The 20683-nt window shown below is 40.0% G+C and overlaps 5 protein-coding genes across 5 annotated transcripts; 3 read left to right on the forward strand and 2 right to left on the reverse strand.

Annotated features, from left to right (window-relative positions):
- The first annotated feature begins 2763 nt into the window (after nucleotides 1-2763).
- Nucleotides 2764-6123, forward strand: LOC108059636 (choline transporter-like 2). The gene is made up of 2 exons (XM_017144995.2): nucleotides 2764-3039; nucleotides 4174-6123. The coding sequence occupies exons 1-2, from the start codon at nucleotides 2764-2766 to the stop codon at nucleotides 6121-6123; spliced, it is 2226 nt and encodes a 741-aa protein (XP_017000484.2).
- Nucleotides 6124-12770: 6647 nt separating this feature from the next.
- LOC108059659 (uncharacterized) lies at nucleotides 12771-13737 on the reverse strand. The gene has a single exon (XM_017145018.3). The coding sequence runs from the start codon at nucleotides 13665-13667 to the stop codon at nucleotides 12960-12962; it is 708 nt and encodes a 235-aa protein (XP_017000507.1). The 5' UTR covers nucleotides 13668-13737; the 3' UTR covers nucleotides 12771-12959.
- Nucleotides 13738-13943: 206 nt separating this feature from the next.
- Nucleotides 13944-14864, reverse strand: LOC108059660 (uncharacterized). The gene has a single exon (XM_017145019.3). The coding sequence runs from the start codon at nucleotides 14773-14775 to the stop codon at nucleotides 14095-14097; it is 681 nt and encodes a 226-aa protein (XP_017000508.2). The 5' UTR covers nucleotides 14776-14864; the 3' UTR covers nucleotides 13944-14094.
- A 670-nt stretch (nucleotides 14865-15534) lies between these two features.
- On the forward strand, nucleotides 15535-17954 carry PH4alphaPV (prolyl-4-hydroxylase-alpha PV). Its single transcript, XM_070217022.1, has 8 exons — nucleotides 15535-15858; nucleotides 16100-16402; nucleotides 16466-16653; nucleotides 16710-16843; nucleotides 16907-17371; nucleotides 17436-17489; nucleotides 17594-17759; nucleotides 17813-17954. Exons 1-8 carry the CDS (start codon nucleotides 15659-15661, stop codon nucleotides 17878-17880), a joined length of 1578 nt encoding a protein of 525 aa, XP_070073123.1. The 5' UTR covers nucleotides 15535-15658; the 3' UTR covers nucleotides 17881-17954.
- A 617-nt stretch (nucleotides 17955-18571) lies between these two features.
- Nucleotides 18572-20632, forward strand: LOC108059597 (prolyl 4-hydroxylase subunit alpha-1-like). Its single transcript, XM_017144945.3, has 7 exons — nucleotides 18572-18834; nucleotides 18891-19193; nucleotides 19250-19443; nucleotides 19493-20016; nucleotides 20083-20211; nucleotides 20269-20434; nucleotides 20497-20632. Exons 1-7 carry the CDS (start codon nucleotides 18629-18631, stop codon nucleotides 20562-20564), a joined length of 1590 nt encoding a protein of 529 aa, XP_017000434.2. The 5' UTR covers nucleotides 18572-18628; the 3' UTR covers nucleotides 20565-20632.
- Nucleotides 20633-20683: the final 51 nt, after the last annotated feature.

Here is a 20683-nt window from a genome sequence, read left to right on the forward strand (position 1 = left end):
CAAGTCAAGTGCGTCTCAAAAAACAGACGGTAAACACAAAGTTAAGTTATATTTTCTAACTAAATAAAATCTTTAAATTGACAAGCATTTTTGAAAACTTTTCCTTACCTTTGTTTGGCTTTTTTAAAGGTAAAACTTTCTGGATGCCTGGCAAATAAATTGTCTTGTGAACTTTATGAACTCACGCGGGATTAACTTGTACCTTTGATTGAATTTCCTGCAAAGTTTCCACCGCAGTGGAAAGAAACACCGCACGTCTCAATCCGATAAAAAGCATTTCCAAGTCACGGGAGCCAGCCGAATATTTTTGTGCCGCCCAAGGAATCACGCTGCTATTCTGTGTCTGTGAGTCTGTGGAACAGATGCCAGACACCAGGACCAGTCCAAAAGTCTCAAAGGATCTCGCCCAAATGGTATGGGAGTGGGGCATCTCAATCTGGGCAACGGGAATTAGTCGTTTCCGTTCAAGTGGCCCCGGCTAACAATTCCAAAATTTATGCCACCCAAAAGGAGACTGAGGCTGATTCTTGATTGTGCAATTGGGAGTGTAGAAAGAAGAACACTGAGAAATAAAATGGGAGAATAGAGAACATAACAGGATATAAAATGATTCAAAATTAAAGAGATGCATAAGAAGATAAAACTAAGGTTTTTTATTGCCTATATAATTACCTTTGGATCTATACATTTTGTATGTCCTTTATGTAATACCAAATAATTATAAAATAAATAAAAACAAAGTGTTATTTTAAGTTTTGCACATTGTTTTATTTTTGGTATAAAAGATACGTTTTATTTTTAATTTTATTACTCTTTAATATTAAGTAAAACCAATCCATTTCCAAATGTATTTTCATTAAATTCATATGAATGGGTATACCTGAATATTAATGATATTGACTTTTTAAAATTTAGAAAAATAAAATAAATATATACACAGAGAGAAAATTATACAACGTTTTAGGTGCCGTTTTCACATAAAAACGTTTTACCTATTTTGCACCTAAAACTTTTGATCATTTTCTCTGTGCAGTTTTCGAGGCATTAAGGTTTAGTAAGCCAAATTAATTATTTAATATTATATCTAAGAGCTAGTTATAATTTTTTATTTTTAATTTTTTTCAGTGCGAGTTCCACCTTTTATTGTGCGAGCTTAAGTGGCTGTGCGTCTAACAATTGGTCGGGGACTTATTTCAATTAAGGCGCATTACGATCTTGGCTCTTTGGCTCTTTGCCTGTGGGCCTGGTCCACCGATTGGCCTTCGAATCCCGGCAAATGGGGAGTGGAAAGTTTTTCTGGTCTTCTGGCCAGGAATTCCATTAAAAAGTTTACGTTTAGGTGAGTTCGGTTTTCGGTTTTTCGGTTCTCAGCTCGGCGGGGATATCAAATAGTTTTCGCCAGCGCGGCGAAAAGTAATTAAAATTCAAATAGCAGACAAACATTTACATTAGCGATTGTTGGTTGGATTCTGGGTGGGATTTCGGGGGAAGGGAAGGAAGATATTCTACTTTATATGTATCTCGCTTTTGTTGATGGCTCTTTGTTTTGGCCTGGCGCCAGTCTGCGGCTCAAAGTCTACAAGTATTTATTCCCCGAGTAAGGTAAAAATCGAGTGTGTGTGGCTGAGTGGATGACTGATGGCTCTTGGCTTTCGGCTTTTGGCGGCTGCTGTCGACACACCCACCCGAAAGATCCACCCAAAGTCAACCCACCACCCACCCACCGCACATGTGAGATTATTAATATTGTATTTAATATCTGAACAGCAGGGACGAGTTTTGTGTCCTTTGTCTGCGAAGCCAAAGAGTCTGCAGCAGCAGTATGTGAATTTGTATCTGTGTCTCTGCTTTTGCAGTGGAGTGAGTATCTGCGAGTGCGTGTGCTCAGGTTTAAGGACTACGTGGCCGCAGGAAACAAAAGGAATCTGAAAGGATTTTCACTCTTGTCGCGACTTTATTAAGGGGCAAATGTTAAAGGCTTGTTGGCTCAAAAATAAGGTGTTAAATCTTCTAAAATTAATACAATAATTTGTGCTTTAAATATATGCTTTAATTTTACTTCAACCCATCTAATATTTATATTAAGGAAATAATAAATGTTGTAAAATAAATATTTTAAACAAACTTTCAATTATCTTGGTACCCGCTTAAATTCCCAAACTATTGGCCTTATACTTTTTAAACAGCAGTTACCTTCAATCAGAGCACTGTAGCCGGAATACCCAATTTTATTTGTCATAGTACATTTAAATATTCGTCCACATTTCGCCGAAATCGGTGGCTGAACTGATAGGCAGAAATAATACTTTTTTGTGTAACAAACCAATGCCTTGGATTTTTCTAGGTATCTTGAAAACGAACCATTGTTTAATATTATCCTTATCACTAATGGCACTGCTAGTCAAGAGCTGTAAATATTTCTTGGAAACTGATTTTCTGTGTTTTAGGGTTCAAGCCCAACATCTCGGAAGTAGATTTTGATTATTTCCATTTAATATGAATTCTGATTTGGAGTCTTACATAAAAGGCGGAGAGTAAATATAAAATGAGCACTTCTATTCTGGATACCACCGAATCCACACGAATCGTTGTTTAAGGTTTTTGAAGCCGCTATTCTTAAGTGAGTGTGAGTGTCTTAAAACAGGTAGGTCATTCAAAAAGCAAAAAATTTAAAAGTTTTGGACTGCAAAAGTAGCAGTGATCGCTAAATTTATATCAAGGATACACTATTAAATTCTCCACTAACAATTTCAGCAAAAAGTGATGACGGACTGCAGGACGGTGGCCAGACGAATACCAGATCGTCCGAGGTATCACACGTACACGGATGTGCCTTGGTTGATAGTCTACGAGTTCTTCTTCCTATTGTGGATAGCAATCATCATCTATGCGTTTAGTGCCGGCAGTTATAGGCCCATGGACTCCTTAGGCCGAAGGTGCGGGGTGGATTCTGAGGAAAACAGAACAAATCTGTTCTATTTCGACATGGATAAGTGTAAATATCCATACTTGCCCTTTTCGAAATGTCAGACCCCAAAGGTAAGGAAATATTATTAAATAGATGTAGTTTAAAACAAGAGAGAACGCTATAGTCGGGTTCGTGTCCCGACTATCTAATACCCGTCACTCGGCTAAAGGAAGTGCGAGGGAGATGGATATATAACCTTTTTTTGATTGCGCATAACTTTTTAATTAATGATCCGATTTGAAAAATGATTTCCGATTTCTGCACTTTGATAGGTATAATTATACACAACAAAATTGCATTTATACTTCTCGGAAATCTTTAAAGGTATGGGCGCCAGACACATTTTAAAATCGTTAGTGGGCGATTGTGGGCGTTAGAGGGCACTCGGCTAAAATCAACTTGTGCTGCGTAAGAAGCCCAAGAATATGTGTGGGAAATCCCAACTTTCTAGCTTTTCTAGTTTCTGAGATCTCAGCGTTCATACAGACGGACAGACAGACAGACGGACATGGCTAGATCGACTCGGCTAGTGACCCTGATCAAGAATATATATACTTTATGGGGTCGGAAACGCTTCCTTCTAGCTGTTACATACTTTTGCACGAATACAATATACCCTTTTACTCTACGAGTAACGGGTATAAAAATGTTGATTTCGTAAATTTAAAATCTAAATCTAACAAGAAAGGAAGTTAGCTTTGGCAATCCTAAGTTTATATAAGGCAAAGCGAAGGAGATGGAGGTCTGCAGTCATTAAAGCTATTGGCGCCATCTTGCGGATGTTGAAATTTTTGATGGCTCCATCTAGCAGACGTTTTAATTTTTGCTCATAACTTATTAATGAATGGTGCGACTTAAAAAATACCTTCTACATTTTGATAGGTATTTTTAAAACCAACAAAATTTCATTTATACTTTTCCTAAATCTTTAAAGCTGTAATCGCCAGCCACATTTGAAAGTCCGTTAAGGCGAATGGGGGCGTTAGAGTGTCTATCAGTATTATACACAGAGAAAATTATCAAAAGTTTTAGGTGCAAAACAAGGAGTGAAACATTTGAAAAAGTAAAACGCTTCATACAAATTTAATTTTACTTTGCATTTTTAAAATTTTTTATATTTATTTTTAAAGCGTTTTTATATGAAAACGCACCTAACACGTTGTAAATTTTCTCTGTGTAACGTATTACTATGATCTATTTATCAGGTGTGCGTGAAGTCCTGTCCCGACAGCACGTTCGATTGGCACGCAATGAAGGACGAACTCAGCTTCCAGGATCTGTATAGTCGCCTCATCTGCCTGACGGAGGAGACCAAGGTCCGTATTCGAACAAAAGAAGACATAAATATGGCAATAGATCGCAAGGAGTGTGCCGGCTGGTACACCAAAAGCAGCCCGTATAACCACCGATGCATGGTCCAAATCCAAACTTTGAAGGACCTATGTGAATACCTCCCCGACTTGCCGAAGGCTGCCAAAGCTACTCGCGAAGATGCCTGCCTTCGCATTAAGCATTCTTTCTCAAAGCACGTAGAGGATTTGACATTGCTGGCCAATCTTGGAAATCCGGCGACGAACGCCTTGGCGAGTGCCAGCTACGGATCCCTAACTTTGGGAAAAAAGATTATCGAGGATCAAGGAAGCTCCTTGTTTGTCATCCTATGGGTTTGCGTCCTCGCACTGCTCGTCTCACTCGCATATTTTCTTCTTTTGTCCTTCTTCTCCAAACAACTATTGTCGTTCTCCATCTGCACGGTGTTCCTAATACCTCTTTGTGCCCTGGGATACTGCTTGTATCGTTTCGCTAACGATCGTGCCAATACTTGGCAGGAAGGAAAGTACTGGTTGTTGGCATCAGGCGTCCTCTTTGCGATCCTGTTCTTCATGTACAATAAGCATAAGGAGCAGTCTTCAAACATCGATATTGTGATTGCTCTATTTACGGAGGCCAGTAGGTCGATTTTCAAGAATTGCAGCACCTTGATCTTCCCCTTCTTCAGCTTCGTACTCTTCATATTTGCCGTGGGTCTTACAATCGCAGTTGGCCTGTATCTGAACTCCATAGAAAATCCCTCATTTATATTGCAAAAATTGAATGATGATCAAGAGCTGAAATGCGAGGGATTAGCCTCTAATTACGCGGTGAATAAACCCTGCGATCTTAAGACTTTCCAGCAGAACTGTACTTCCCATTTGGCCTACACCTGCAGCTTGGACAATAACACCCTTTCGACTTGGATTATGTGCGCCCTCATCTATAACTTTATCTGTTTAGTCTTTCTGGACTGCTTCATCTACGACTTCAGCTATATGGTGCAGGCTACCAAGTTTAGTAAGTATTACTGGACCTGTAAATCGGGGAGATCTCTTGACACTACTTTCTTCGCCGGCATTCACAAACACTTTGGGACCGTGGCTAAGGGTTCGATCTGTAATACGACTAAACTAATGTTCCGGGTCCTGATTACTGTCTTACCCGGGATCTTTACACACATTTTTACCCGCTTAGATACTTATATGAAATTTCCATACTACAATGCCTACATCATATGCGCCGACCTGGGAACCAATTTGTCAGACAGTGGCAAAGACTCATCGAAATTGACTAGTTCGAACGCATCTCTTGGGCTTTTGGTAGAACAGATCAGTTACTGGACCTCCTTATACTCGAGAATTGTGATAATGGCGATTGCTGGGCTGGCCACCTACTTCATCCTGCCTCAAATGTCAATGGAGGAGAATACGTGGCCCACAATTTTTGTTTTAATTGTCACCTACTTCATAACGAAGGGGGTCTTTGGGGTCTGCGCGATGGCCGTGGATACGATTTACCTGTGTCTTTTGGAGGACTATGAGGAAAACGACGACCTGTATCACCAATGGTCCGAAAACTTTCAACGGATAGTGGATATATTTAATAAAAGAAAGGAGGATGAAAAAGTAAAAAAGCGACTCTTGCAAGAATACGAAGATGAGTACCAGCGAAAAAAAACGCTAAGGAGGCAAAGCTATCAAAACGAAAATCAGACACCAGGAGAAGCGCAACCCGAGGATCGAGGTGAGGAGCAAATCGAAAGTGAAGAAGGAGGAGAAGTCGAGAATACGGATCAAGTACTCCTGAGTATTGAGTATCCTGACCCAAATTTCTTCCTGTAGGAAGGTGAAAAAGGTAAAAAGCGAGTCTTGAAAGAACACAAGGATGAGAGCCAGCGAAAAAATTCGTTTAAGAGGCAAAAATATAAAAACGAAAATCCGACAACCGAAAATGGGGATCGAAGAGAGAAGCAAATCGAAAATGAAGAAGAAGGAGAAGGACAAGTCGAGAATGAGGATCAAGTACCACTGAGTATTGAAAATCCTGAGAGAATATGCTTAAGGTGGAAATGATGATGGATAAAAAAAACGTTAAAAAGATAAAACAATGAAAACGATTAACTACCTTAAAGTAAAGTCCAAATTTTTCTTTATATTTAAATTTTAACTTACCAAACTTATTGGCTAATGCACCGATTTGAAAAATTGTTGCCGATAGGTATTCATAAATATAATAAAATACAATTTATTCTGCAAATCGTTGATCTTTTTAAATAATGCCGTGGGCTATAGAGAGGACGCGGCGAGATTCCGAGATCTCAGTGTACATACGTACAGGCATACTGACAGAGATACGGACAGAGATAAATTGACATGCCTAGTAATCAAGAATACAGCCAAGTACTTTAAAATCTGGTATACTGGTATAAAAGAATGTGATTTTTCTTTTTCAAACTTTTTTTTCTTGAAACTATTTAATAGTCCCATTGGTAGACATTTTTTGTTATTTGTTTCCAATGCTTTCGGTAATATACACACAATATCTTCACCACAATGCAGATTCAAGTTCCTCCCCCTTTGAGCATTTGGTTTATGGACACCTCCTGCCCTGTAAATCACACCAAAACAGTGATCACGCCCACTTCTGCCCTATAACATCCGTACTGCCCGTGGTCAGTGTCCGTATTTCATTTCGCGGAAATTCAATATCAAAGCCAACCGCCCACTAAGCTGCAAAGTTCACCCAGATGAATGGCAGCCAGTTCGCAGAACAGCATGCAATGTCCTCATCCTGAATTTGGGTCCTCGTTTTTATCCTTTTGTCCATATCCTGCATATCCTGAATATCCTGCACCTCGTATGCAGAGCACGCTTACGATAACGTAAAGTGGAAGTGGTTCGTTGCTTCGTTCCGAAAACCCCCGGAATAAAAAGGAGCACACAGCATGGACATAATTAATTTGAATCCTTTTTTCCTGCTGCTTTTTGCGGTTTGGCGTGTCCCTCTGTTTTGCTTTGCATTTTTTCGCTTTACTTTTGCGTGCAACCAAAAATTAATCAAGTGCTAGTTACGCGAAGCGCGCAGTTTTTAATTAAAGCAGCAGCATCAAAGCGAACTTTTTCCGCAGTAAATACACGAATACCCATATAGGAAAACATTAATATTTGTTATGGATCCTTTTTCGCTTTGCCCAGTGTTTTTTCTAAAGCTTTAAGACACCGCCAACACTTCTTGAAAAGGTGTTTTTGCGGAAAACGCCAGAGGCAGGGAGCGACTGCAAAATCATAATACAAACCAATTTCATGCTGAATTAAACAGGAGTCGGGGATCCTGGCAAACAATAGTTGAAGTATCCTGTCAACAGGCGGCGGCTAGCAATTACAACAACAACAACAGCGCCATTCGCACAAAGGCAGCACGTGCATTTTGCGCTTTTTAACAAGGGGAATGCCACACACTTGGCCTTGGGCGAAATGAACAGCCACCACAAGAGAGCCCCATTCCCAATGCTTAATATACAGGGTAGCAAAAGTTGTTGGGTTAGAGAAAGAACTCTATATATAGTATATTTTGAAAGGGATGAATTATTTTATTTTTTTTTTTTTTTTTTTAAAGGGTATATTTATTCAACAATAACAGGTATACTGCTACCTATGTGGCAGCTTGAGCAGGTTGTAAATTACAGGGAGTAACAAAATGTGGGTATAGATGTTTATACATTAAGTTATTATTATTTTTATTTTAAATTTTAAGCTTTAAACGGTTAAAAAAAGGGATGAATTAGTAAATCTCTTATTATGCCGCCTAAAAGTATGCAACAAAATTAATTTCGCATGACCAATTTTTCTACAGCACACTTTTAAGCACATTCATAAATGTTTCTAAATTAAAAGATTTTTGTGCCTTCTCTTAATAATTTTAACAAATTATATTTAATGTTAAATTCTTTATCAATATAATTAATTATGAATTAAAATCCTTCATTCTGTTAATATTACAATTTTTTTTAAGAGGTATTTCAATATCTTTAAAAAAAGATTTCTTGAGCTGTTAAAACTTTAGCGGTGCCAGAATTATCACACGTAGAGCTGTTCAAGCCAGTTGGCCTGAGGATAGCTCCCTTTTCTTTCTTTCCTGATCTGATCCTTGTCCCCCTTCCCCTTCCTGTAGAGAATTGCACCTCGGGCACACCTCCAGACCTTCAGAGCGCTGGCCTTTTTCGATCTGTTCGGATGCGAATAATGCGGCTGGGCGACGTGTCTCGCATAATTTGCAGCAAAGTGCACAACAATGGCAGAGCCCTCTGTCAGGAGCATTAGCATTACTCTGGGGTGGTGAATCCATGGATGTGGGGTGTACTTTTCCAATGGTTGGGCCGTGTGACGCGTGAAATATTAGAAATTAAAAAACACATGACAAGCAATGTTGGCACTTTGATTTGTCTGCCAGCCGCAGACAATGTTTTCTGCCCCCCATCCTTAGTTTTAATAATAATTTCGCAGGAGGTACAAGTAAATTCTGAATGGGATGGCAATTACTACTGGGATGGGGAATGAATGTCTGCAGGCCAAGCCAATAAATTAGGAAACACCTGTTTTTAGCCGGCCAAAGGCAAAAGTGGCGACAGATGTCTGGCGAGGGGGAATCGAAACTGTGTTTTCCTGGCCGTAATGAAAATATTATTCCGACTACATAATTTGTGGGACCCCCAAACACGCACACCCCGCCCCCTTCTCCCTGTACCCTTAACCCCACTATGGGCTTTGGGGGTTTGTACGTAATTTATGTTACTTTTTTCTGCCGCTACTTGGCCGCATTTCGCGGTTTTTTATTGCTACGTGCGGAGAGAGAGACAGAAAAAAGATACAGTGAAATGCACATAAAAGTAATATTCTAAAAACACATAAGAATTTACAGGGATATTAAGATCACTATTGAAGGTGTCTAAAAGTATGCAAGACAATTTTTTTTTAAACGTGGAGTACTTTGGATGTATTCCAAAAGGCGTAATCCTTTTTTCACTGCATACTTACAGCATACATCAATGGTGAAACAATTTTTTATTGATTCCATTCCCTAGTAATTAATTTAATATATCCCATATTAGACTTAATTAATTTTTCTTTCTCTGTATAAAGAAAGAGAGGGTGATGGGATGAGACCAAAGGATGGGGAACCAGGAGCAGACCACGCCATAATGTCGTCATGACAGACGCGGCCATAAAAGATAATTATGATTCCGGTAATAGGTTTTATTTTTCGCATGTACCTCTTTTGTTCATGGGCACAGCTCCCAGTTCAAAGTTCCCCCCTTCGCTCCTTTCCCCTGGAAAAACCATTGCCAAAATCCTTCGCTGTTGCTGCTTTAGTTGGTTGGTCCTGGCACAAAGGTCGACCTCGGTGGTTCCCCGTCTCCGGACGGGCGACTTTGCTGTGTGTACATTTACTTTTCGGGTGACCAACGTGGCATAGAAATTATGCGCATTATCCGCGTCGCGCTCCAGCGCCTCGCTAAAAAATTATATCCGCGGAATTATGCGAACCACGGTGGAAAATAAGCGCAGATGTATGTATGTAGTGGGAGACGTTGGAGGGATAAGGGATCATTTTTACACACTCCTTTAATGCTTAACAACCTAAATAAAAGTCGTGACCATGCAGGATAAGCTAATAAGGAATTTTCGTATATATAGGTATGTAGGTATGAAACAATGTACCCAACAATCGTTTCCTTTTTTTTTCGATTCTCTTTTTTAAGTTTTTTCACAAATCGTTCATAAATTAATTTCATAAAACAAAGAAAAATATTTGAATATTTAATTAACCCCATTAAAATGACATCATTGATTTTATTTAAAATCTGCAAAATACCATGATATATTTTAAGTTTTTTAATAGCAACCTATTGATAAATAGTCAGCCCGGCATAAGCTTAAGATGACAGTGCCAATTAGCAGCCCATCAAGGGGAAGAATTTTCCGGAGTTGGGGGAACTGTGAGTGGGAAATGAATGCCGTGTTTGCTATTCTAATGAACTTGTCACGCTTATGAAGATTAATGCCACCTTGGCGCAGTTTTCCATTCGCCGGATTCCCGCAGTTTGAAGTTTCCCAGCTTGAAGTTGCCACGGAAATGCCAGCAGTTTCAGTTCCAAGTTCCATCGTAACAAAGAGTAATTGTCCCAACATGATAATTGCTTTAATGACGAATGCAAAGCGAAGCGGGGCTTCCGAATTTGATTAATGTGCCACCCGGCAATTGACCCAGTTTTCAATTAGAAATCCGGGAGTGACAGGTTTCAAGTTAGCTTGTCCAAAAAATCATCATCCCGACTCCCTGGGCTTTTCACCCATGCTGAGACTGAGAGTTCAAACAAGGAAGCGCCGAGGGAAATAGGGAAATGACTGTCGGTCCTGTTGATGTCTAATGGAAAACGTGTGCGGGCATAAAAATGGCCGCTAAGAAAATGCATAAAAATGTGTGCGAATGTGTGCGAATATCGAATCGCCAAGGAAGGACATGCAAGGACAAACGGAAGTCACACACACACATGCGCTCGCTTATCGGGGCAAAGTAACTTTTCCCTAGCAAAATGCCAAAGTCCATAAAATATTTTTACACCACAGAGATCTGGATCTGGAGTTGCTCCTTCGGAATAGAGAGTTTTGCGAATGGGGTCGAAGGGGCTGAAGGCATAAGGCATACCTACACGTAAAAGGATATCAAAAGGACCAAGGACTTTGGCCAAATTGTTTACACAAGTCATAAGCATTTTTTAGCGAGCCATCGCTGTCTGTTTGCCAGTGTATAAAAGCCCTGCCGGCATTTGCATAAACCTTTCCTCTCTGTTTGCCCAGCCCATTATCATTCTCCACCGTATCCTCCACCACAGAAAAATACTCGAATCCCTCGAAAACTTTTGACAACTGCAATAATCATAACTGCAACCGCTCGACATTGATTTCGATTTTTTCGAGAAGATTCGTTGGGCGCCATTAATGGAGCATTGTTTCACAAGTCGTTTTGGAGGACCAAGTGTTTGAGTTTCCGCTTGATTTGAGCTCAGTCAAATAAAACAGAGCCAAAGTTTTTAGCGTTTTGAGTTTTATTCACGAAATTCTAAATCACTGGGTCACCCAACGGGGTCACCAATTGTAATTGATATGCCCTTCGAAGGTGGAACATTAACTTTTGTATGATTAGGTGGTTAAATAGTGAGTAAGGGATGATTTGCGGCCCTCTGATTTTCCAAGAACTTTTTGTGTGTTCCTGGCATTTTAGGTTAAACGATATTTTGTACCGTGACATGTTTGCCCATGGCTGTAGTCGCTGATTTTGATCCATCCTCGAATGATTGATGACACTTAATTGATGAACATCCCACCGCCTTCTTCCTTCTTTTTTTTCGGGGGCAATGCTTCGAGTAAATATTTGCCATGTCTGGCTTAAAGTGGCCCAAAAGCAGCTTAAAGGCCCGTCCAGCTGTTGACAGGCGGACCCGTAAAGCCAACCCGGTATCCACAGGATCCCGAAAGTCGTCTACGGTCACGGACATAAACTCGGTTTGGCCGCCAGGACATTGGACATTGGACACAGGACATTTTCCAGGTCACAGGTGCTTTTGTTGTCCGCATTAGATTTGCCTTTCGCACACACAAATCTCTGGTGCAGTCTTTTTGTTCGGCTGCCCTCTGTCCATTTGGCTGTAAAATTTATTTCATTTGTCCAACCATCCGACCCCGCAGAAGGCATGACGCTGACAGTTTTATGGCAAAGTTAAGCCGATATCAACGGCAGTACATATGACCCGAAACCCCCACGCAGTACCACCCATAAAAGTGTAAAATTTAAAGCCTTTTTCGCCCTACCTTGGCACACACAGAACAACAAGTGGGCTCCCCCCAAACAGAACAGAACGGTATTTAGGTTTTCCACAAAAACCCTTTCAATGGATTCACTCATGGCGGAAGCCAGATAGCAATTGTTCAGCAATGCGAGCATTAACCCATAAGAATTGCTCGGTCGAGTGCTCCGACTGCCAGATATCCGATTGCTATTTGCATTATGACACTCTTTAAGATCGAAATTAATTAGGTGATTTCGAAACATTTTTCATATTATTTTTCTGAGAGTTTTTTTGCTGTAACTTAAACAAAAATGTTCCAAAATTCAAAATGCTAACTATTTTGAACAGCTAACAAAGAAGTAAATTAATTCCCGATACTTTCCGACGGATTTAGAAAAATGCTTTTTATATAAATTTTCACATTTATTATAAGGGTACCATCACAACTTTTTGCAAATAATGGTCAAAAAAAGAATTTGAAGGTTTAAATGTCAATCGATTTAATTACGAGCTCAACGAGCTCTAAAATACTGATACTTTTTGCTAAAACTGGAATAAAAAATTTCACTGATGAAGTAAACAGAAAAAAATGTCAATCGATTGGAAATAAAATTTCGAGATTAAGGATGAATGACATTCTTATTTAATATGGTAGTAATATATTATACTTATTATCTTTATCAAGCATAAGTATATATGAGTACATTCCAAATACATATTTACATTATCAAGAATATTAAAAAAATACGTAAAAAATTTGGAAAGCAACTAGAAACTAGAATTTTGACATTCATTTTCCCGGCTAGCTAATGGCTTCCTAAAATCCTAGTCCTAGAGGTAAATGGGTTCGTTTTCGCAAAATTCTCGAAACCATTCGAACCTGTTTAGCCTGGCGTGGATGCAGCGTCCCAGGACGAAGAGGGGAATGGGCATGTAGTCGCCCTTCACCTGACCTTTGTTCAGGTCGGTGGTCAACTTGACGTCGATCATGATGGTGGCATGGAGCAGATAGAGCATTCCGCAGGCCAGCGAGGAGATGGACTGGCCGCGCAGGAAGTGGAAAACCGGATGCACCGGCTTATCCTCTACGAAGTCTCCATGATACGGGGGTTCGTCATTATCATCACGCAGGGTGATGAACATGTGGAACTGCCGCTCCGCATCCCACATCGTGGTCAGGGATATTAAGGTGAAGGCAACCGCCGCCGCCGTGGCCTTCCAGATCTCCGTGCAAACGGTGGGCTTGTGACCAGTGCAAATATTCACGCTCTGAAACAAAGTGAGCACCATGAAGACGTAGAAGGTCACCAGGTAGAAGTAGTGGACGGCCTGCACGTCCCAGCTAAACGAGTCCAGTTGGATGGTCATGAAGCCCGAGATGTGATAGCCCATGCAGAACATGTTGAAGACCGTTTCCAGGGTGTAAAAGACGAAGAGGACGGGTCGCAGCGCCTCAGGCTGGTAGTTCCCGACCACACTATCCGCGCGCGTTAGGACACCGGTCCCGTGTACCCAAGTAAACAGGGATCCTCCGGACATAACGAAGTAATACAAACGAAAAACGAAATTGCTTATCGATGTTTTTCTCCTGTGACATCTAACAAAAGGTTTCTTATTTATAAAGATTTTTCAAAAATATTTTCAAAAAAATTTCATTTTGTTGTGTTTATTAATATCTACGAAGAAAAAATTTTTCAAATCGAACAATTCATTAAAAAGTTATTGGCAAATAATGAAATTTACGCAGTGCATATCTCCATTTCCCTCGCACTTCCATTAGCTGAGTTACGGGTATCTGAAATGACAAAATCCAAATTTTTCCTCTTTAAGCTTTATTATTTAAATCCTATTTTTAAATTCTTTACGAAGAGCCATATAAACAATTTAAAAATAAGACTCGATAAAAGCAGCTCAGTATTATCCTAAGCAGGACATATTAAGTTCCAACTTTTCCTATTTTTCAAATCTAAATGTCAATGGAGTCGTTCTCGCAGAACTCCTGGAACCACGCGTACCTATTTAGCCTGCTATGAACAGCCCGACCCAGGACGAAAAGGGGGATGGGGGCGTGTTTGCCGCGGTCGTTGAACCTCGAGGTCAACTTGACGTCGATCATGATGGCCGCATGGAGCATGTAGATCAGTCCGCAGCACAGCGAGGAGATGGACTGACCCCTCATAAATTTGAAGATCGGGTGACTGGGCGGGTCCTCATTGTAAACACTGTGTATCGAGTAGCGTTCTCGATCGATGGCACCCACAAACAAGTGCGATTGCCGCTCGGCATTCCACAAGGTGGTCAGGGAAATCAGGATGAAGGCTACTGCGGCCGCCGAGGCCTTGTAGATCTCCACCAGGACATTGGGCGTGTGACCCGTACAAATGGCCACGCTCTGGAAGGAAGTAAGCACCAGGAACAAGTAGAAGGTACCCAGATAAAGGTCGTGGATCCGACCACCCAGGCCAAAGGTCTCCAGATTCACGGTCTGAAAGCCCGAGATGTGATAGGCCAGGCAGGTTATGTTGCACATCGTTTCCAGGGTGTAGAACAGGAACAGAACAGGACGCAGGGCTCCGGGCAGGTAGAACAGGAAGTCGGTGCTCTGCGAGGACAGTGGACGGCCCTGATACGACTGCCTATTGTTCATAACGATTGGGGACCTGAATTTTTCTGTGTGTACTATTTGTGAAACGAGGTATTTTTTAAATATTTATATTTCTTTTGAAAAGTCTACTGTGATATTTGTTTTAAAATTCAAAAATAACATAAGTAAAAACTAGCGAACTTGGAACACAAATAAAATATTTGTATATACAATTTGAAAACCCGAGAAAATCCGACATAGTCAAAATAAAAGTAAAATATTTATGAGCCAATTAATAAACTAAGTAATCAAGCTTTGAGAAAAATAAGTCCATTATCTCTCAAATAAGATAATATAATGATAACAGATAATATATAATAATAAAGAATTATACACATCAATAAAAGCACCACTAAGTTTGATTACAACTTATCTACAAGCACAACATAAATATTTTTCTAATCTATTAAAATATATATTAGTTATTTAAGGTTGCTATACTGCAGATTACTCTATCAAAATGATTGAACTAAGCTTTGCCGGAGCTTTTTCGACTATCTCAGCACTTTTGGGCGTCAGTGGGTGATTCCCCCGCTGAGTTGACCCATTACAGACATTATTATTATTATTATTTATATTGCCGGTGGTCAGTGATCTCGCTGAGCTGTGAGCACGTTCTTCTGGTGACGCAGCTCTTCTCCACTTCGCAAGCACGTAGCGCCAACGCGATATTATTATTATTGTTCCGGTACTCTTCGGTTAATTAAATCGCTGCGTGTCGCTATCAATGTGCACTGCTTATCAGCATGGACGGGAAAACTCGGGGCATATTTATCTCGGCCCGATGTTAACTTGCCAACTTCGACTGTTTTGGCTTTTTGGCTCCCAACAGTTGGCTCCGGCACGTAGACCCAAACAGAACTCCAACCCGAAAAGGTAACCCACGATGCGCTCTTCGATGAAGCTGTTCGCCTGCCAGGTGCTCCTCCTCCTCCTCCTGATGACGATCCGGCAGGCGAAGGGTGAGGAGAGCCACTGCACCTCGGTGGCCGGAATGGTCAAGCTGTTGGATGTGGAGAAGCACCTCATTGATAACCTAGAGGACTATGCCGTCGAACTGGAGAAAAAGCTGGAAACCGTGAGGAGGTGGGTTATTAATGAAATACTATTCGATTATAAAACCCCAAAAAAATATAATATTTTGGTTGTTTTTTAAAAGGTAATTCGATTTTTTAGTAATGAAATTAAAACTGAAGAAATTAGTTAAATTGTCCCATTCCTATTTAAATATAAAAGTATTTTTATCTAGAAAATCACATAAACAGGAAATTAGTATATTTTAAATCGAAAAATCTTTACTAAATATATATTTTTTATTTATCTTCAGAAGCATAACCAGCCTTCGTTTGGAAAACGACAGAGCCCGTGGTTCCACGGAGGAGTATTTGTCCAATCCCCTGAACTCATTTTCCCTCATACGCCGCATGAATCGCGACTGGATGATATGGCAGCTTTATATGGACGATCCCATCGGACTGTCGCAGGTGGAGCGGATTCAAGAGCTCAGGGAACATATGCCCACCAACACCGATGTGGAGGAGGCTGTCACTGCCTTGGATCGCATTCAAAATACCTATGGCTTGAAGATTTCTGAAATAGCTCATGGCCTGCTCAATGGAAAACAATACAAGTGGGCTATAATTTATTTCTATATTTATTATTTAAATAATCTAAACCTTTACTTACTCTGCAGTGTGAGTTTCACAGCATTGGACACCTATGCCATGGGTCAAATACTGTTTGATCAGGAAAACTACTTGGCAGCTGCTGGCTGGCTCTATCAGTCCGTTGTTTTAATGGAGGTTTATAAACTAGCTGCTCCTCTAGAGCTTTCCAAGACCGAAGTACAAATGGTCTATGCTGAAACCTTGCTAAAACTGAGTAAGCTTGGGTTGCCTATAAAAATATTAATAATAATAATAATAAATTCCATATAGACCAAAATGCGGATGCTCTGAAAGTTGTCAACATTGCACTGGCTGATAAACCGAATGATATTAAACTTTTGCTGAGGAGGTCGGAAATCGAAACGTTGATAAGGACGGGCACCAACCAAGCGCCCCTGTTGAAGGTAATATAATGATAACTTCGAACCACTGAAATAGTGGTAAAATTAACCGAAACCGGGAAATAGAAACCATTGCAGACTCAGGGATCAGGGAACACCTACCAGATGGGCTGCCGAGGTCAGTTCCCAGCGTCCACGGATGCCAGGCTTCACTGTCGCTACAATACAACCACCTCGCCCTTCCTGACCCTGGCTCCCTTCAAAATGGAACTGGTGGGTCTGGATCCCTATATGGTTTTATACCACGATGTGCTCTCCGAGAAAGAGATCAGAGAACTCCAGGGAATGGCCACTCCGGGCTTGAAGAGAGCCACCGTCTTCCAGGCCTCCTCGGGTCGCAACGAAGTGGTCAAGACCAGGACCTCCAAGGTCGCCTGGTTCCCCGATTCCTTTAGTCCCCTCACCAAGAGACTAACTGCCCGAATCACCGATATGACCGGCTTTAATCTCGTCGGCTCGGAAATGCTGCAGCTAATGAACTACGGTTTGGGTGGCCACTACGATAAGCACTACGATTATTTTAACCAGATTGTAAGTAGCCAAAGTCTAGACGAAATATTTATATTTATATTTATTTATTTATATTTCTTATCAGAACTCAAATTTGACTGCCATGAGTGGTGATCGGATTGCCACAGTACTCTTCTATGTGAGTAATTTTAAAAGGATTAATTAATATTTAAAAATAATTCCAATTTCTATATTTATTCTGAATAAATAATATAATAATTCTCCGATTTTTATGTGTTCAAGCTAACGGATGTGGAACAGGGTGGTGCCACCGTCTTTCCAAACATCCAAAAGGCCATCTTCCCCCAACGCGGTTCGGTTATAATGTGGTACAATCTCAAGGACGACGGTCAGCCCGATACCCAAACCCTTCATGCCGCCTGTCCCGTAATAGTGGGCTCCAAATGGGGTAAATAGTATTACAATTTAGAATATTCCCATATTAAATTCCATATATTATAGTGTGCAACAAATGGATTCGAGAGCGCGAACAGTTATTCAGCAGACCTTGTCTCAAAAAGTCAATGTGATTCTCAGTGTTAACTATTTTTAGAAAAGTGATATTATACGACCCCTAGAAACTCAATAAACTCAAGTCAAAATCAATCACGCTGTCAATTAAACTCACTTTCGAAGCGATAAGAAGAATGTGCAGTCAATTCTGAAGTCTCAACATTCCTAACCGAAATAATTAAAGGTGTCTTTACCCAAACCATTCATCATAATCAACAAGTGGAAATACCTGCCACATATCGCCTATCAATCAGCGGTAATTTGACACTTTGTTTGCATTATAATTATAAGATAACGAACTGATATCTCCAAAAAAAAGGAAAACAATAGTAATTAAATGCCGGATTTTTTTTCTTATAATTCTAAAATTTTTAAAATAAGATCATAAAATATTTAAATATGAAAAGGAGGCCATCCAATTATACTACAAATATTGTTTGCTTAAACAAATATTTTTATGAATTTTGGGGAAACGCTTTATAATGAACCACAAAATGGTGCTGAAACTCCTTCTGATTATGCTTCTTATATCCTATGGTGAGTTTAAGGTTGAAAGAAGGTATTCTTTATCGCTGGTATCAATGGTTCCCCTTAATTGATGTTTAATTATTTAAATTAATAGCATTTCCTATTATAATGACTAAAAATAAAAATTCAGTTTTTTTTTTCGAATAAAAAGCTGCTTTTATTTTAATTTGATATATCTAAGTAGATCTAGCAATAGCAATCTCCACACAAATACATTTTGATAGCTGTATTTTACAAATGGACTGCAAATGGAAAAAATTACCAGGATATATCCTGATCCTGCAGGTAATCTTTGCCGCAGTTCATGGAAATAGTAAAGCACAACCAAACCACGCTTTATCGGTGGCATCTATGCCTCCGCTTCTTGATCTTGAGAATAAGTTGATCGACAACCTTGAAGACTATGCCAATGAACTGGAACAGAAGCTGCAGACTTTACAGGGGTGAGAGGTTTTGATAGTTATAAGGCATAGTTACCCCATAACTTTCTATTCCCTAGTTACGTGCCAGTAATGCGTTCTGAAAACGAAAAGGGAAAACTGAATGCCATTTCCTATCTGTCCAATCCCCTGAATAGCTTTTCCCTCATCCGAAGATTGCAACAGGATTGGTTAAAGTGGCAGAGTTACATGGTTCAGCCAGTTGGGACTGTCCAAATGAGAAACTTTGATGGTTGGTGGAAAGATCTCCCCAAGAAAGCGGACTTGGGCGATGCCTGTGCTGCCATAGTCCGCATTCAGATCATTTATGATCTTAAAGTTGAAGATATAATAAGGGGGAAACTGGATGGAAGGCAATACAAGTGGGTATTTGAAATAATATCCTTTTTTATGATTTATAAAATTTGTATTTTTTCAGTGTAAGCTTGAGTACTGCGGATATTTTTGCTATAGGTCAACATCTTGCCAAGGGAAAAGCTCAAGCAGAAGCTATTTTATGGTTACAGGAGGTTCAAAATCGTCTTCAGGAGGATCTTTTTGCAGTTCCTGACCACTTGACAATTAAGGAAATTGAGGTTCTTAAATTACTTGCAGAATGCCATGCACATAAAAGTTAGTTGTACCTTTACTTACTATACCAAATCTAATTAATATCGTTTAGAGAACTATTCAAAAGCCTTGTCTTTGCTGGAAAAATGCCTAATGCTCAATCCACACGATGCTGAACTCCTGCGACTCTGTGATGAAACAAAGGAGTTGGTTGAAATCCACCAGAATATCACACTTGAAAAACCCAAAAAGCCTGAAGATCCATTGGGAGTGGCATTTACTTTAGCTTGCAGGGGAGTGGCAAAGGTCTCTGGTAGACTCCACTGTTTCTACAACTGCAACACCACTTCTTTTCTTCGATTGGCTCCACTGAAAGTTGAGGAAGTTGGTTTGGATCCATATGTGCTGCTTCACCACGAAGTGATTACCCCAAAGGAATCAAAAGAGCTGAAAGAATTGGCCCTTTCCAATTTGCGGGCTAGTGGTGTCTTTCGAGTCGAAGGAGCAGCCTTTAAACGAATGAGGACTGTTAAATCTCGTTGGATACATAAGGATTTCAACAAGATGACCAAAGGGATAACACGGCGAATACGTGATATTACGGGCCTGGATTTGACCACTTCGGAAAAGTTTCAGGTGAGAAAAAAACCCAAACCTTATTACAAATATATCTAAACTTAATATATATATTTATTGTTTTAGATTATAAACTATGGTATGGGAGGTCACTATAATATGCACAAGGATTACTTCAACTACACAAATGTAGATAATACAAAAATTTCCATGGCCGAACAATTGGGAGACCGCATAGCCACAGTTCTGTTCTATGTGGGTTTATTTAAAAATTAATGGTTCTCTACTATTAAAATTGTTTCTTAACCTTAGCTATCGGATGTTGAACAGGGTGGAGCCACTGTCTTTCCAAAATCAGGATATACCATCTATCCTCGAGCTGGGACCGCCATCTTCTGGTACAACCTTCATACAGATGGGCTCGGGGATCCTTCTACTCTCCATGCCGCCTGCCCAGTAATTGTGGGCTCCAAGTGGGGTAAGATTCATAATACTTATTATTTCTAAATAATCAGAATTTATTTTGAACTTTTTTGTCAGTAATGACCGAGTGGATTCGCGAACTAAGCCAGCTGTTCGTTAGGCCCTGCTTTAAACCCTCAACTTAAATGCAAATTTTGTAGAAACTTATTTTATACAATAAAAACAATTGTTTATAAAAAAAATGTATTAAGAAGATTTTAAGAAATTTTCATAAAAACAAAATGGTTATTTATGACTATAACTA

This window comes from Drosophila takahashii, chromosome 3R (genome assembly GCF_030179915.1).
Source record: "Drosophila takahashii strain IR98-3 E-12201 chromosome 3R, DtakHiC1v2, whole genome shotgun sequence".
In the NCBI taxonomy this organism is placed as follows: domain Eukaryota; kingdom Metazoa; phylum Arthropoda; class Insecta; order Diptera; family Drosophilidae; genus Drosophila; species Drosophila takahashii.